The sequence below is a fragment of the Manacus vitellinus genome, unplaced genomic scaffold, assembly GCF_001715985.3.
Source record: "Manacus vitellinus isolate BGI_N305 unplaced genomic scaffold, ASM171598v3 scaffold_103_pilon, whole genome shotgun sequence".
Taxonomy (NCBI): Eukaryota; Metazoa; Chordata; class Aves; order Passeriformes; family Pipridae; genus Manacus; species Manacus vitellinus.
In genome coordinates, this window is record NW_021938814.1 from 668,632 (window position 1) to 681,629 (window position 12,998).

The 12,998-nt window shown below is 53.5% G+C and overlaps 2 protein-coding genes across 2 annotated transcripts in view; one reads left to right on the plus strand and one right to left on the minus strand.

Moving 5' to 3' along the window:
• The window catches only part of TXNDC16 (thioredoxin domain containing 16), a 30,132-nt gene extending 24,443 nt beyond the window's left edge, over positions 1-5,689 (minus strand). Inside the window, exons 1-6 of the mRNA XM_029963626.1 lie at positions 5,495-5,689; positions 4,431-4,513; positions 3,624-3,697; positions 2,771-2,845; positions 2,303-2,424; positions 1,725-1,815 (exon numbers count right to left, since the gene is read on the minus strand). Coding sequence (XP_029819486.1) covers positions 1,725-1,815; positions 2,303-2,424; positions 2,771-2,845; positions 3,624-3,697; positions 4,431-4,513; positions 5,495-5,663 — 614 coding nt within the window. The 5' untranslated portion in view covers positions 5,664-5,689. The remainder of the gene's footprint in view (positions 1-1,724; positions 1,816-2,302; positions 2,425-2,770; positions 2,846-3,623; positions 3,698-4,430; positions 4,514-5,494) is intronic.
• A 3,772-nt stretch (positions 5,690-9,461) lies between these two features.
• LOC108642821 overlaps positions 9,462-12,998 on the plus strand; it is a 14,943-nt gene continuing 11,406 nt past the window's right edge. Inside the window, exons 1-8 of the mRNA XM_029963631.1 lie at positions 9,462-9,485; positions 9,604-10,323; positions 10,565-10,629; positions 10,744-11,642; positions 11,906-12,053; positions 12,265-12,452; positions 12,541-12,678; positions 12,854-12,994. Coding sequence (XP_029819491.1) covers positions 10,197-10,323; positions 10,565-10,629; positions 10,744-11,642; positions 11,906-12,053; positions 12,265-12,452; positions 12,541-12,678; positions 12,854-12,994 — 1,706 coding nt within the window. The 5' untranslated portion in view covers positions 9,462-9,485; positions 9,604-10,196. The remainder of the gene's footprint in view (positions 9,486-9,603; positions 10,324-10,564; positions 10,630-10,743; positions 11,643-11,905; positions 12,054-12,264; positions 12,453-12,540; positions 12,679-12,853; positions 12,995-12,998) is intronic.

Sequence of the window (12,998 nt, forward strand, 5' to 3'; positions counted from 1 at the left end):
CCTTAAATTGAAGGAGGGTAGGGTTAGATTAGATATTATGAAGAAATTTTTGGCTCTTAGGGTGGGGAGGCCCTGGCACAGGTTGCCCAGAGATGCTGTGGCTGCCCCTGGATCCCTGGAAGTGTCCAAGGCCAGGTTGGATGGGGCTTGGATCAACCTGGGCTAGTGGAAGGTGTCTCTGCCCATGGTAGGGGGGTAGAAAGAGGGTCCCTTCCAGCCCAAACCATTCTGTGATCCTATGATTCTATGACCTCCTCAAGAGTCTTACTATTGACACGTACAGCCACGTCCAGGTGCCTTTTGGAACTGTGCTGACCCTCACTGACCAAGTGCTCCCAAAAGATCCCAATCCCAAAATAATTGACCCAGCTTGAGAAGGACACTAATAAAGCTTTTCTCGGTGGGAACAGCCTTGCCAGTGCAATGGAGACCCTGGCAGGAGGAGAAGAGCTGAAATCTACAGCTTTGCTCATGTCTTTCACCAAACTGGTGACATCTCACAGGCTGTACAAAGAATACTCCACCTTTTGAACAGTACTGTTTCGGGCTGTGCCAAAGGAAGCAGTGAGATCAAATTCCCTGGATGGCTCCCTGCTTAGTTGTTCCTGCTCTGACACCATCATCACTGGTGTTGGCTGGTGGGTTAACTTTGGGATGTCAGGTGTTTTTTCCTATGCAAACATTCCCCACCTTAAAACAGGGATCACCGTGTTTGCAAAGGGATGTAATATCTGGCAGATCTTAAGGGATTTAACATATGGAAGAGCAGAGGGTAGTATTAAGCCCCCAGATCCTGCTGCCCTGACTGCTGAAAGCTGTTCCTGTTGGCAAAGCTCCCACCATTCCAGCAGCTCAGGATGTGGCCGCTGGTGCCCTCGATGCTTTAAGGAGAATTAAGCCAATTCCTGTCAAACGACAACCGTGCCATCTAGTGGCAGCCACAGCACCCTGTCCCTAATATCCTACAAGGATGGGATGGCACCTCGGGAAGGACTACTCTGGTGCCTGCCCTGGTGCCACCTGTGACAAAATCCCAGGTAAATCGATATAGAATTATTAAACTTGGAAAAGCCCTCCAAGACCATCGAGTCCAACCGTTCCCCCAGCACTGCCAAGGCCACCACTGACCCATGGCCACGAGTGCCACATCCACAGGGCTTTGAAATCCTTTCAAGGATGGGGACTCCATCACAGCCCTGGGCAGCTGTGCCAGGGCTGGGCAACCCTTTCCATGAAGGATTTTTTCCCTAACATCCAATCTAAACCTCCCCTGGTACACATTGAGGCCATTTCCTCTCATCCTGTCCCTTGTTCCCTGGGAGCAGAGCCCGACCCCACCCTCCCCACCGCCCCGGCTCCCCCCTCCTGTCAGGGAGTTGCAGAGCCAGAAGGTCCCCCCTGAGCCTCCTTTCCTTTAGGCTGAGCCCCCCCAGCTCCCTCAGCCCCTCCTGGTGCTCCTGCCCCTTCCCAGCTCTATTCCCTTCTCTGGACACACTCTGGCCCCTCAATGTCTTTTCCATCATGAGAGACCCAAACCAGCACAGCTACTCCAAGGCCAGGAACATAAGCAGGAGCTGCTTTTGGAAAAGCAAAACAGATCTGACTGTCCACCCTTGGCATCCTAACACCACCCCAGATTTGACCTGGGAATCTGAGAAGCCAGGAGTGCAGCAAACCTTTGCAGGGAAGCAGCTCTCCATGGTGAGGGGTGTGTTTGGACATACCCAGTGGCTTTCAGCAGTGCTGCCTCCGTGGTCAGAACAAACTGGTGGATGGTCCCATAGACAAAAGCCGCCTCCATCACAGCTCTGTGCTCTGGAAAGGGAAAGGGAAAGGCAAGATGAGCTCATTTCTGCTCCCTCCAGATTTCCTGGTTCGTCCTTCCCAGGTGTAAATATCAATTCCCAGGCACTTAGAAGCTCTCTGCACAAAGCCACAGCTGTCTGAAGACACACTGTGAAGGGAAGGGAGCAATCAGCATTCCTGATCCCCAGCAAACACACAGGTGGTGTTTGTGAATCCATTCCACTGCAGAACCAGAGAGCTGGATTTATTTATTTTGAAGACGGCAACTTGCTTTCCCTCTCCAAGTCTCTGAAAGTTTTTGCTCCCAGCAAAACCCTTCTGGTGCAACTCATCCCTTTGGAAACACAGCAAGACATATGGAAGTGGAGAACTTGTGGCTGGGTGGCCCTTTCAGGTTTCCATTTGCAGCATTTTGGGTCAGAAACTCAGCCCCCGTGCACCTCAGTCAAAAAAGGCTCTGGCAGGAGAGCAAAGATGGAAAGCTGAGTGTCAGTACCTGCTGTCCCAGTAGCTGGTACGTAGGCAAAGACCATGTTTGACTTCCCTTTCAACACATTCTCAATGTTCTGAAGGTCTGCCAGCGTTTCAACATATTTGACTTCATTAAAGAGCAGGGCACTGAGGAGACAGAAAAGAAAAAATCTCATTGACAACTGTTTGAAGAGTAAATTTGCAGACACAGAACCATGATGGGGGAAAAAAAAAGGTAAAATTCCAGCTTCTTGCTGGCAGGTTGGAGATTCACAGCCAAACAGGGCTGCCCAGATGTGTGCTGGTGATTCACATGAAGGAGGAAGATTTAACAGGGTCAAACCACATCAAAGACAGAAGCAAAGCCAAACCTTCTGCTTGGTTGAGAGCAGCCTCTGGAATACTTGGGGTTGGTATGTAGGCAAAATGTCCTGTCAGCAAGTGGGAGTGGGAAATGAAGGATTTCACAGGGATGGATGTGGTCTGTACTTACAACAAAACGTTGGCGACGATGGAGTTCACATCAAACAGGGCATCGGTGGGGAACTCTCGGATCAGGATGTTTCCTCTGGGGAGGGAAGAAAGAACCACCACAGGAACTGTGAGAGATTCATTCCACTTGGCATAAGGGAGCCTGGGAATTCTCTGAAGCCAAGACAGGCACAGAAGGATAGGGAGGACGATGGAGAAATGACAAAGCATGGCTCAAGGTGCCTTTGACACAAGCTGGGAATTGTTCAAGCCCACGTACCATCAGTTGAGCAGGATTCTGCTGCACTCAGGGACATGGGTCAGTGGTGGGCTTGGAGTGCTGGGGGAATGGTTGGACTTGATGGTCTTAAAGGTCTTTTGCAACCTAAATGATTCTCTGATTGTAAGTATAACAGTCAGTGAGAACTGAGATGATACAGGAGCCTACAGAGACCCAGGGCAGAGGAGTCACCCACACCAACAGGAAGAGCACCAAGGAGTGTTTCCTTCCAGGGCTAGACCCAAAACCTCGTGGTCTGAGTGTTACTCCTGGGGGACTTGGTGGTAGGAGGCCACAGGGACAGGAGAACACTGATGGAGGACTTCTCCTGTGGCTTCATCCCACAGCTCATCCCTCTGCTGCTCCAAGGAACATGGGCAGGATGGGAGGTTTCACACTGAGGACAAAGCATCTGCTTTGCCTGTGTTGGACCTTTTGGGGGCACTTTTTGCTAAACTCTGTAGGTCACTGCTGTGCTCATGGCTCCTCTCTCCCTCCACAGACATCTCTGACCTCTGGCAGTCTTTCCTTCCAACATTTGCACTAGAAAGGGATCCCAGTGCAGTGCCCAGAAATCCCCAGAAATCCCCCTCACCTGAACAGGTAGGCTTTCCTCAAGGCATTTTCTTTTCCACAATATCTTGAGACATCCTCTTTGGGACAATTAACCTAGACAGCAAAGGCATGTCATTAGACATTCAGCCCCTACATACATAGAGCACTACAGCTTTCTTCAATTCAAGAGTGCAAACACAGCCTTTCCAAGACTGCTAGGAGAGAAAATTCAATAAAATGGAGTACAGAGATGGAGACTGGAGTTTGTACTTCAGTTCTCCAGCTCAGCCTGCTAATTTGGCTCAGATGGGATCAAGAGATGCCATGATCTGCCCAGAATATTCAGGTGACAGATTACTGCTTGCTTATTAAACTTGGCCTGTAGCTGTAAATTAAATATATATATAAATATACATATATATATATAAGCGCTTCTTATAGTCTAAATATACTTAACTGAAATTTTAATTTCCTCATCTAAATCTGCATAAAGTTTCAGATAAAAACTCTTTCATATGAAATATTTATAGTACCAAGCTGAAAAGAAGTGAACCAACTCCATCCATCATGGAAATCAGAACAGGTTCCCCAGAGAAGCTGTGGCTGCCCCTGGATCCTTGGAAGTGTTCAAGACCAGATTGGACAGGGTTTGAAGCAACCTGGCCTAGTGGAAGGTGTCCCTGCCCATGGCAGGAGGATGGAAGATGGTCTTTAAGGTCCCTCCCAACCAAAACTGTTCTGTGATTCCATGATCCTATGAAAAATGTGTTCACCCCTTCCCTACCCATCTCCTCTCAGATCCTCCTCCCTCCATCCTGCCCAGCAGTTTCCCTCTGTGCCCCTTTACCTTCACCACAGAAATGCCATAGTCCTGGAGGGCCTCGGCCGAGCTCTCAATCTGCTCCAGGAAGGGCTGGGCACCAGGAGAGACTGAAACACAACAAACCCTCTGCAAGTTCTCAGGAGCATCCTCCGGCCACACACTGAGACCTGGGAGCTGTGCTGGTGCCTCATCCCACACCGGTGTCTTTGGGAATCACACCCGGGGATCACGAAATGGCAGAACAACAAAACAAGGCCAAAGATCTCCTCCTAATCCATGACAGCCCTTAGTTCTCCTGCATGTAAGGGATCACCCTTCCCCTGGTATGAAAGAGAAACTCAGCCCCTTTGAGGGGAGAGTTCCTTAGGAGACTGGATTTCTGTTCCATGGTACCTACAGAAAATATTCCAGAAAATTAATGAAGAGGTTTGCAAGGGTGTTCCTGGGGACACAGCCAGGAAAGAACCCATCCCAGGAGGTCTCTGTCGCTCTGAGCACTTGGAGATGCACAAACACTGAGCTTGACCAGCTCCCTCTGGGGTTAAAAATCTCAAGAATTGGCTCTTCATTGAGGAGGACCACAAGCTGATTGGAGGGATGGAGCACCTCTCCCTGAGGAAAGGCCCAGAGAATTGGGATTGTTCAGCCTGGAAAAGAGAAGGTTCTGGGGTGACCTAACTGGGGCCTTCCAGTACCTGAAGGAGAAACAAGAAAGGTGGAGAGAGACTATTTACAAGGGCCTGGAGTGACAGGACAAGGGGGAATGGATTCAAACTGACAGAGGGCAGGGTTAGATGGGATATTGGGAAGGAATCCTTCCCTGGGAGGGTGGTGAGTCCCTGGCACAGGTTGCCCAGAGAAGCTGTGGCTGCCCCTGGATCCCTGTAAGGGTCCAAGGCCAGGTTGGACAAGGCTTGGAGCAACCTGGGATGGTGGAAGGTGTCCCTGCCCATGGCAGGGGGTTGGAACTAGATGAGCTTTAAGGTCCCTTCCAACCCAAACCATTCCATGACTCTGGGATTGTTCCACTTTCATCCAAGCCTTCCTGAGCCCCAGGCTGATGTCAGTGCCCACCATTAAACACTTACCATGAGGGGTGAAAAAGGCCAGGGATGCTCGTCCAGCTTCCAAGCCACTGAAGTAGCGCTGGGGGCTCGGCTCCTGCCGCAGCCCCGCGATTCCCGGCCTTGGGATGGAGGAAGCACAGAAGAGCAGGAAAACAAAGGAAGAAACCCATCTATCCCCTTGGGCTGACATGGCTGTTGTCAGCTACAGGCACAGGAGAGTCACGACTGGGGAAAAAATAAAAAAAATATATATATTATACTTATACACACACAAACACATATGTGAGTGTTTGTTCAGGCAGGTGCAGCACAACCATAATTTCCAATTGTGGAAATTATTATTAATGTGACACAAACATCTCGGGGACATCATTATTTAGTCACTCCAACACCACTCAGACAACTGCAAAGAGGACAGCAAAGGCCATTCTCTTACTTCTGAGTGGTACCTTCAAGCACACAGACCCTCAGTGCTGTCCCTTTAAGGCTGGGTTTTGTCCCTCCTTTTTATTTTTTTTCAAGTCAAACACAAATTAAATGTACAGGCAGAAAGCAGTGACAGTGTCACACACAAACCCCCACCCAAACTGCTTCAGTTCTTGCTAAAGAGCTTTGAGGATGCCAACAGCATTTGTGTGTCACTGAAAGGTGTCTGCAGAGGGAGGGGGCAGGTTGAGGTTGACAAAAATCAAACGGCCAGTTGAGATTCAAGTATCAGACCTTCTGTTTCTGTGCAAAATACACATTCTGACCCCTGTTTATGGTCAGAATGAAGAGGAATTCTGCAGGTATATTTATGAGGACTCTGTAGCTGAAGTCCTTAACATGAGGATGCAGTGCTGGTGCTTCAAGAACACATGCTCTGGTTTATTTTTTATAGAATAACTGATTTCTCTCTTGTATTTATAAGGATTTACGTAACTTAAATGGATGCTATTTTTAAAAGTACTGCTGTTTTCTTCTTTGCTCTGTGCGCAGCAGTCCTGATACAATTTAACCTCTCCAGGATTAACAAAGGCAGCAGATTACCCTTGACCTAATCTACACATAGCAATAAAATCAGACAAGAATTCTGCAATATCTTTTCTGCTCCTGGCTGCTGGTTTTGCCATCTCCTAGTAGCCACTTTTACTTTCAGGGAGAATCACAGAATGTTAAGGCTTGGAAGGGACCTTAAAGATCATCCATCCCAAACCCCAGTGCGTGTATTAGGTCTGAATTTTCCTGAACAAACTGATTTTGGTGGAAGGTGGCCCTGCCCACGGCAGGGGGGTGGAACAAGACGGTCTTTAAGGTCCCTCTTGACTCAAACCAATCTGGGATTCTGTGCTTCCATGCCAAATAATGGGAGGAGGTTAAAGAGCCCTAAGGATTGAAAAACACCTTCTTCCCACTCCAATCCCCTGTTTAACACCAGGTTCCTGCTCCTCAGGTGTTCTTTGGTGCTGGAGTGTGGCTGGTCCCCAGTCAGCAAAGGGACAAAGCTGGAACTGAGGGTGTGTTGCTTTGCACCACGAGCTGCAGCTGCTTCCCCCAACAAACACCTCTGTGTCCACGGACTGCCAGTCCCTCCAACACCCTGTCAGATGCTGTCAGCTTCCTGTGGCTGCTCTGGGATGAACCCAAGCTCACAAACCACCAGGGAAAGAGCCTCTGCTGTGCTCTGAGAGCGAGGATTTAGTGACAGCCAGGCACGCTCAGCCTCGCAGGCTCCTTCTCCCAGAGGTGGGGTGTTGGGATCCAGGCCTGAAGGCACAGCGGAACAAAGACAGAGCTGGAAAGACATCAGTGTTTTCTTTTCATCTCAAAATCTCCAGTTCCCTCCTTTCCAGCTTTGGGCAGCATCAGGCATTCCTGGTCCTGTGCCCTCCCATCTGTTCCCCTGGCTTACAGAGGGGACAGGGATCAGGGAGGGGGGGGGTGATATTTATGAAATTACAAACTTGGCTACAACAGGATGGAAAAATAAACACAATCCTGGCATGTGGGAACGAGCCCAGGTCAAATGGGAGAGCTTACTGTCCAGGAAGCAAGAGCAGCAGCCTCCAAGGACTCAAAGATGTCACGGCATTATACCTCGAGGAGGGTGACAGCAGCTTAAAACACAACTCCAGCCTCCAGGGAGACCTGAGAGCCCTTTACAGGGCCTAAAGGGGCTCCAAGAGAGCTGGAGAGGGACCTGGGACAAGGGCCTGGAGAGACAGGAAAAGGGGAAATGGCTTCCCACTGCCAGAGGGCAGGGTTTGATGGGATATTGGGAAGGAATTCTTCCCTGCAAGAGTGCTGAGGCCCTGGCACAGGTTGCCCAGAGAAGCTGTGGCTGCCCCAGGATCCCTGGAAGTGTCCAAGGCCAGGTTTTGACAGGGCTTGGAGCAACCTGGGCTAGTGGAAGGTGTCCCTGCCCATGGCAGGGGGCAGGAATAAGATGAGTTTTAAGGTCATTTCCAACACAAACTATTCTGGGATTCCATGAAAAATGTGTGCTCAGCCCTTCCTTACCCATGTCCTCTCACCTCCTCATTTCTCCATCCTGCCCTGCAGGTTCCCTCTGTTCCTCAACAATCCAGACCTGAATATTCAGCTTTGAAGCCATTTCCTCTGTCACCTCTTTCCCATCAACAGAAAATTAACACCATAGGGCTGAAAACAGACCACTGACACTTGCAGGATTGCCGGAGATGTGTGAAAATACCACGGATGTGTGAACCAGCTTTGTGTCACTGCTGGGAAACCTTAAGCCCATGGACCAGGGGCAGCACAGCACAGATGGAACACAAGGCCTGGTTCATGTTTCCACTGTTGTCATTCCAAGACAGAGCCAGGCAAGTTGGTCAAGGTCACTGTAGGTGACTTAAAGTGAAAGCAAATACACCAGAGACATTCAGCACAAACTCTTGTGTGGGCACAAATTGCTTGTGCCACATCAGTTGCTTGGGAATCCTGCACTGGGAAACCATGGACTGTGATCCCTGAAAAACCTCTGTGATCCCACCTGCTTTCCTGACACTTTCATCACACAGACACCAGCTGCCAGTATTTATTACTGAGGAAGCTGAGGGTGATGTGGGGTGGGTTTTGAGCCTCCCATGACAAGGAAGAACCACTGTTCTACTGGAATCACAGATTGCCAGGCCAGCTGGGTACCATCTCCATCATCCATGGGCTTCCCTGAACTCTCCCTGGTGGAGAAGCACCATCAGCCTGGACTTTAATGCCAGTGATATAAAATCTACACTTCATGTCCTGTCCAAATATCAGCACAGAACTACAAAACAGTTTGGGTTGGAAGGGACCTCAAAGACCATGTTATTCCAATGGACAGAAACACCTTTCCACCACACCAGGTTGCTCCAAGCCCCATCCAACCCGGCCTGGAACACTTCCATGGATGGGGCAGCCACAGCTTCTCTGGGCAATCTGTGCCAATGTCTCACCATAAATATGTTACACTGCTGCTTCCCCTTTTTATCCCATGGCAGCAGCGTCTCCCAGCCTGCAGAGCTGTTCCTTCTGAAATGCATTTTAGCTTCAGCTGTGATCATTCTGGGTAGTTTTATTTTTCCCTGGTTTTAAGAGTCCTGTTATTATCCCCTCCTAGAAAAGCGTTTGCAAACCAATCAATGCCCAGATTTTTTGCCTCTGTTCATGTTTTGAAGTTGACTCTCAGTGGACCATGTGAAGCCGAATGAGCTGCAGGTTTGAGATGGGAAGCAAACTTCTGGATATTTGATGTTCTCAGGTCCTCCCAATTCAGTGACATTGGGAAGTTTGCAATTTCCTTCAGCTCCTTGTACTGAGGAATGGAAAGTCAGGCTTTCCTGACTATAGGAGGATTAAATGCCAGATTCTTCTGGGCCTTCCCACCCAAGCTGTTTTTGTGCTGCAGGTCATGACTTCCATGAAGAAATTCTTCCAGGAAGGAGCCACAGCTTCTGCCTTTCCACAGATGCCAAGCCTTGCCCCCAACGGCTGCAGCTGCTTTTGGGAATGGATTCCTTCCGAGCTGGGGCAGGTTGGCCGGCCTGGGGGAGGCCCCAGGGCCCATGGCAGTGTGTCACAGGGCCCTTTGTGACACGGTGGCCGTCGCCCAGGGGATGGGCCGGTGTCCTTTGTGACCCGTGGGGATAAAGGTGTCGGCGGCAACGCGGCCACGCCACCGTGCTCGGAGCGGGCGACTGGGCAGGACGGGACAGAGCGGTGCTGTGAGGAGCCTCCTCGCAGCCAACTCCTTTCTCGTCGACCAGGAGCGTTTCTGAGAGTTCTTTTTTCATCAAATTCCCTCGAGGCCACACCACAGGAGTTGAGGACCCGGAGCGTTTCTGAGGTGACCCCACTCCCTGTGGGAGTGGCCCTCGAGGCCAGGCCACGGGCCTTGGTGACCCGGAGCTTTTCCGAGGAGTCACCAGTCCCTGTGGCAGTGGCCCTTGAGGCCATTTTTGGAAACTTTGCCACCAGGGGCTGTTCCAAGCCATCAGCAGCCCCTGTGGCAGTGGCCCTTGAGGCCATTTGTTGAGACTTTGCCACCAGGGGCTGTTCCAAGTCATCAGCAGCCCCTGTGGCAGTGGCCCTTGAGGCCATTTTGTGAGACTTTGCCATCAGGGGCTTTTCCAAAACATCCCCAGTCCCTGTGGCAGGAGCCCCGCAGGCCATTGTGTCACACTTGGCCGCCAGGGGTTTTTCCCAGGTTTCTCCCCCGCAGGTGCCCTCCAGACCAGACTGTGCCATGGCGGGGGGATGCTTCGGCCTGTGCCGGCTGCTCCGGAGGAAGAGGAAGAACAGGAGAGGCCCTGGAGCTGGCCCAGCACAGGAAGCAGAGGAGGAGGTGCAGCACTTCCAGCCACTGCAGCAGGGTGAGTGCTGGAGCTGGGCCCCAGGGATGGTGGCTGCAGCCAGCTGGGCCCCTTGCCGTCCCCTCTGGACATGGCCAGGGAAAGGGAGGGGGAAAGGGGGTCCAAGGCTGATCCCCCCGGCATCCGTGCTCCATCCCCTGGGCATCCCAGGGCTGGCCCTGCCTGTGGAGCACAGGGCTGGGCTGTGTTCTCTGGCCTCTCCCATGGCCCCTCAGCTCTGACTGCGCTCGCTCTTTGCCAGATCCAGGCCGGGACCGCCCAGAAGAGCAGGACCGCGCCCGTGGCCGCTTGCGCAGGGCAGTTCAGGTACCTGCAGCCATCCCCCCCTGGGCTGGGCCTGCTGTCCCTGCTCCGCCTGGCACCGCTGTCAGAGCACTCCATGCCACTTCCCTCTCTTCCCTGCCCTTTCTTCTCCTGCAGAGGTTGCTGAAATTCATTGGAGTTCGGCGCAGAACAGCCACGACCGCACCGCCCGAGCTCCCGGCACAGCCTGACACCAGCGCAGCCGAGCTCGAGGCGGAGCCGGATGTCAGCACTGCACCGAGGGACTGTGCAGCCAGCGGTGACATGGCACTGACCGATGGCACAGCAACCTCAGACATGGCAGTGACTGATGGCACAGACACCACCACCATGGCAGCCATTGATTGCACAGCCAACTGTGGCACAGACATCTCTGACCAGACACTGGTTAATGGCACAGCAAACTTGGACATGGCACCACTCGAGGGCACAGAAGCCACTGACACTGCACCTCTCCAGGCCACAGCCACCTCTGACACGGCACTGATGGATGGCACAGCCACTTTTGACACGGCACTGACCGACGCTGAGACAAGCTCTGACACGGCACCAACTGATGTCGGGGCCAAGGCTGACGCCACAACTGAGAGCATCGCAGACACCGACTGCCTGCCCATGGACAGTGTCACTGATGCTCCCAGTCTGGACATTTGGGAAGAGAAAACTGTCTCCAATGTGAATGAAGTAAGCAGCCTGTGGCCAGGGCTCGAGCTCCCCAGGGGTCTTGCGGCCCCTCAAGCCGGCTCTGCTGGGCCCTCAGAGCCTTTGAGGCCAGCACAGTGTGGTGGGAAGGGAAGCCCTTCCTGCGGCAAGCTGGGCAACCTGCTGGCTCTGGCAGCTCTCCAAGTGTCTCCCACTCCCCTCCAGGTGCCGGCCATTGTCAGATCTATCCACCAGTGGCTCACGTGCCGGGTGTCTCCAGAGGTCAGGCCGCCCATTGCCATCCGCAGGCTGGCCCACGCACACCCTGGGCACGTGGTGACGACTCTCCTGCACTGTGCCCCAGCGTGTGACAGGTACAGGGCCCAGCTGCTTTGCTGCCTCAGGGCTCACCAGCCTTTACAACCCAGCACCCCATCCAGCCTGTCCCTCCTGCTCTGACAGACAGGTGGACAGTTTCAGCACCCTCTGGCCCCTCCACTTCCCAGCCCTGGCATGTCAGTCCCTGATCCTGCTGCCATGTGCCCTCCCTACCCCTCAAGGCACCGTGGCTCTGTCACCTGGGCCTCCACAGCTCCCAAGGCCCAGACTCCCCTGATCCAGAGCTCTGGCTCCACAGAGCTGCTGCAATCCTGTGGAGGACCATCGCCTCCTCGGCCACCACAGCACACGAGGTGCTGCCAACGCTGCTCGGGGTAATGGAGGACTGGCCACTGCACAGCGTGTGCACCTCCAACGGGGACCACGTGGACGTCTTTGCCCTGGCTGTGAGTTTCTGGAAGTGGCCTTTGCTCCTCCCCACGTCGCCTCTCCAGCGACTCTCCATCTTCCCCCACCCTTGCATCTCCCTCAGGCCTTGGGCTGCAAATGGGGCTGAGGGGCAGGTCCAGGGGCAGCAGGCCGGCTGCTCCCCCTGGCTCTCCCTGGCCTCTCCCTCCCTCTGGGCACTGAGGGTGTCTCCACGGGGCTTTCTTGCAGGCAACCCTGGCCCTGTGGCTGATGGTCCAGGAGCTCCAGTGCCAAGATGCACTGTTCGTTTATGCCCCTCGTCTCCTCCTGGCTCTGCTCTGCCAAGTTTCTATGAGCACTGAGCAGATGCCACAGGAGGTCAGCACCTTCTGGAGGGGATGCCAGGAGCTACACGGCCTTCCCACCCACCCCAACAGGTGCTCCATGCCCGTCCCCTCTCCCTGCCGTGCCCTCGGGGCTGGGGCCAGGGCTCCCAGCCTGACATGGCCTTTGCTCTGCACACAGCTTTGTGGTGCAGACCATCCGGGCCCTGCTCTGCCGGCTGCAGTGGGACCAGGAGCTGGTGTCAGTGGAGCGCAAGCGTGGCTGGGACGCGCTCCTCTCTGCTGACACCCACCACTACGCGGTGGGGCTGCTGGCCAGGTGAGACAGCCTTGTCCCCACTGCCCCTGGCACCTCTGCCCTGGGCACGGGGCAGCCCACACAGCCCCTGGGGGCGTGGGATAGAGGGCCTTGGCACCAAGGGATGGCCCAGCCAGTGCTGGCAGAGCTTTGCCCACCCGACTCAGGGCCGAGGGTTCCCTTTTTGCCCTGACAGGGAGATGCGCCACGTGTTGGTCCCCTCCTATGGCCCGCTGGCAAGGCACCTGCTGGGGCTGCTCAGCACGGAGGGGCCCCGCTGGGAGCTGCCTGCCCTGGCCTTCCTTGTCGAGGTGAGCCCGATGGCCAGCGCTGCCTGGCCC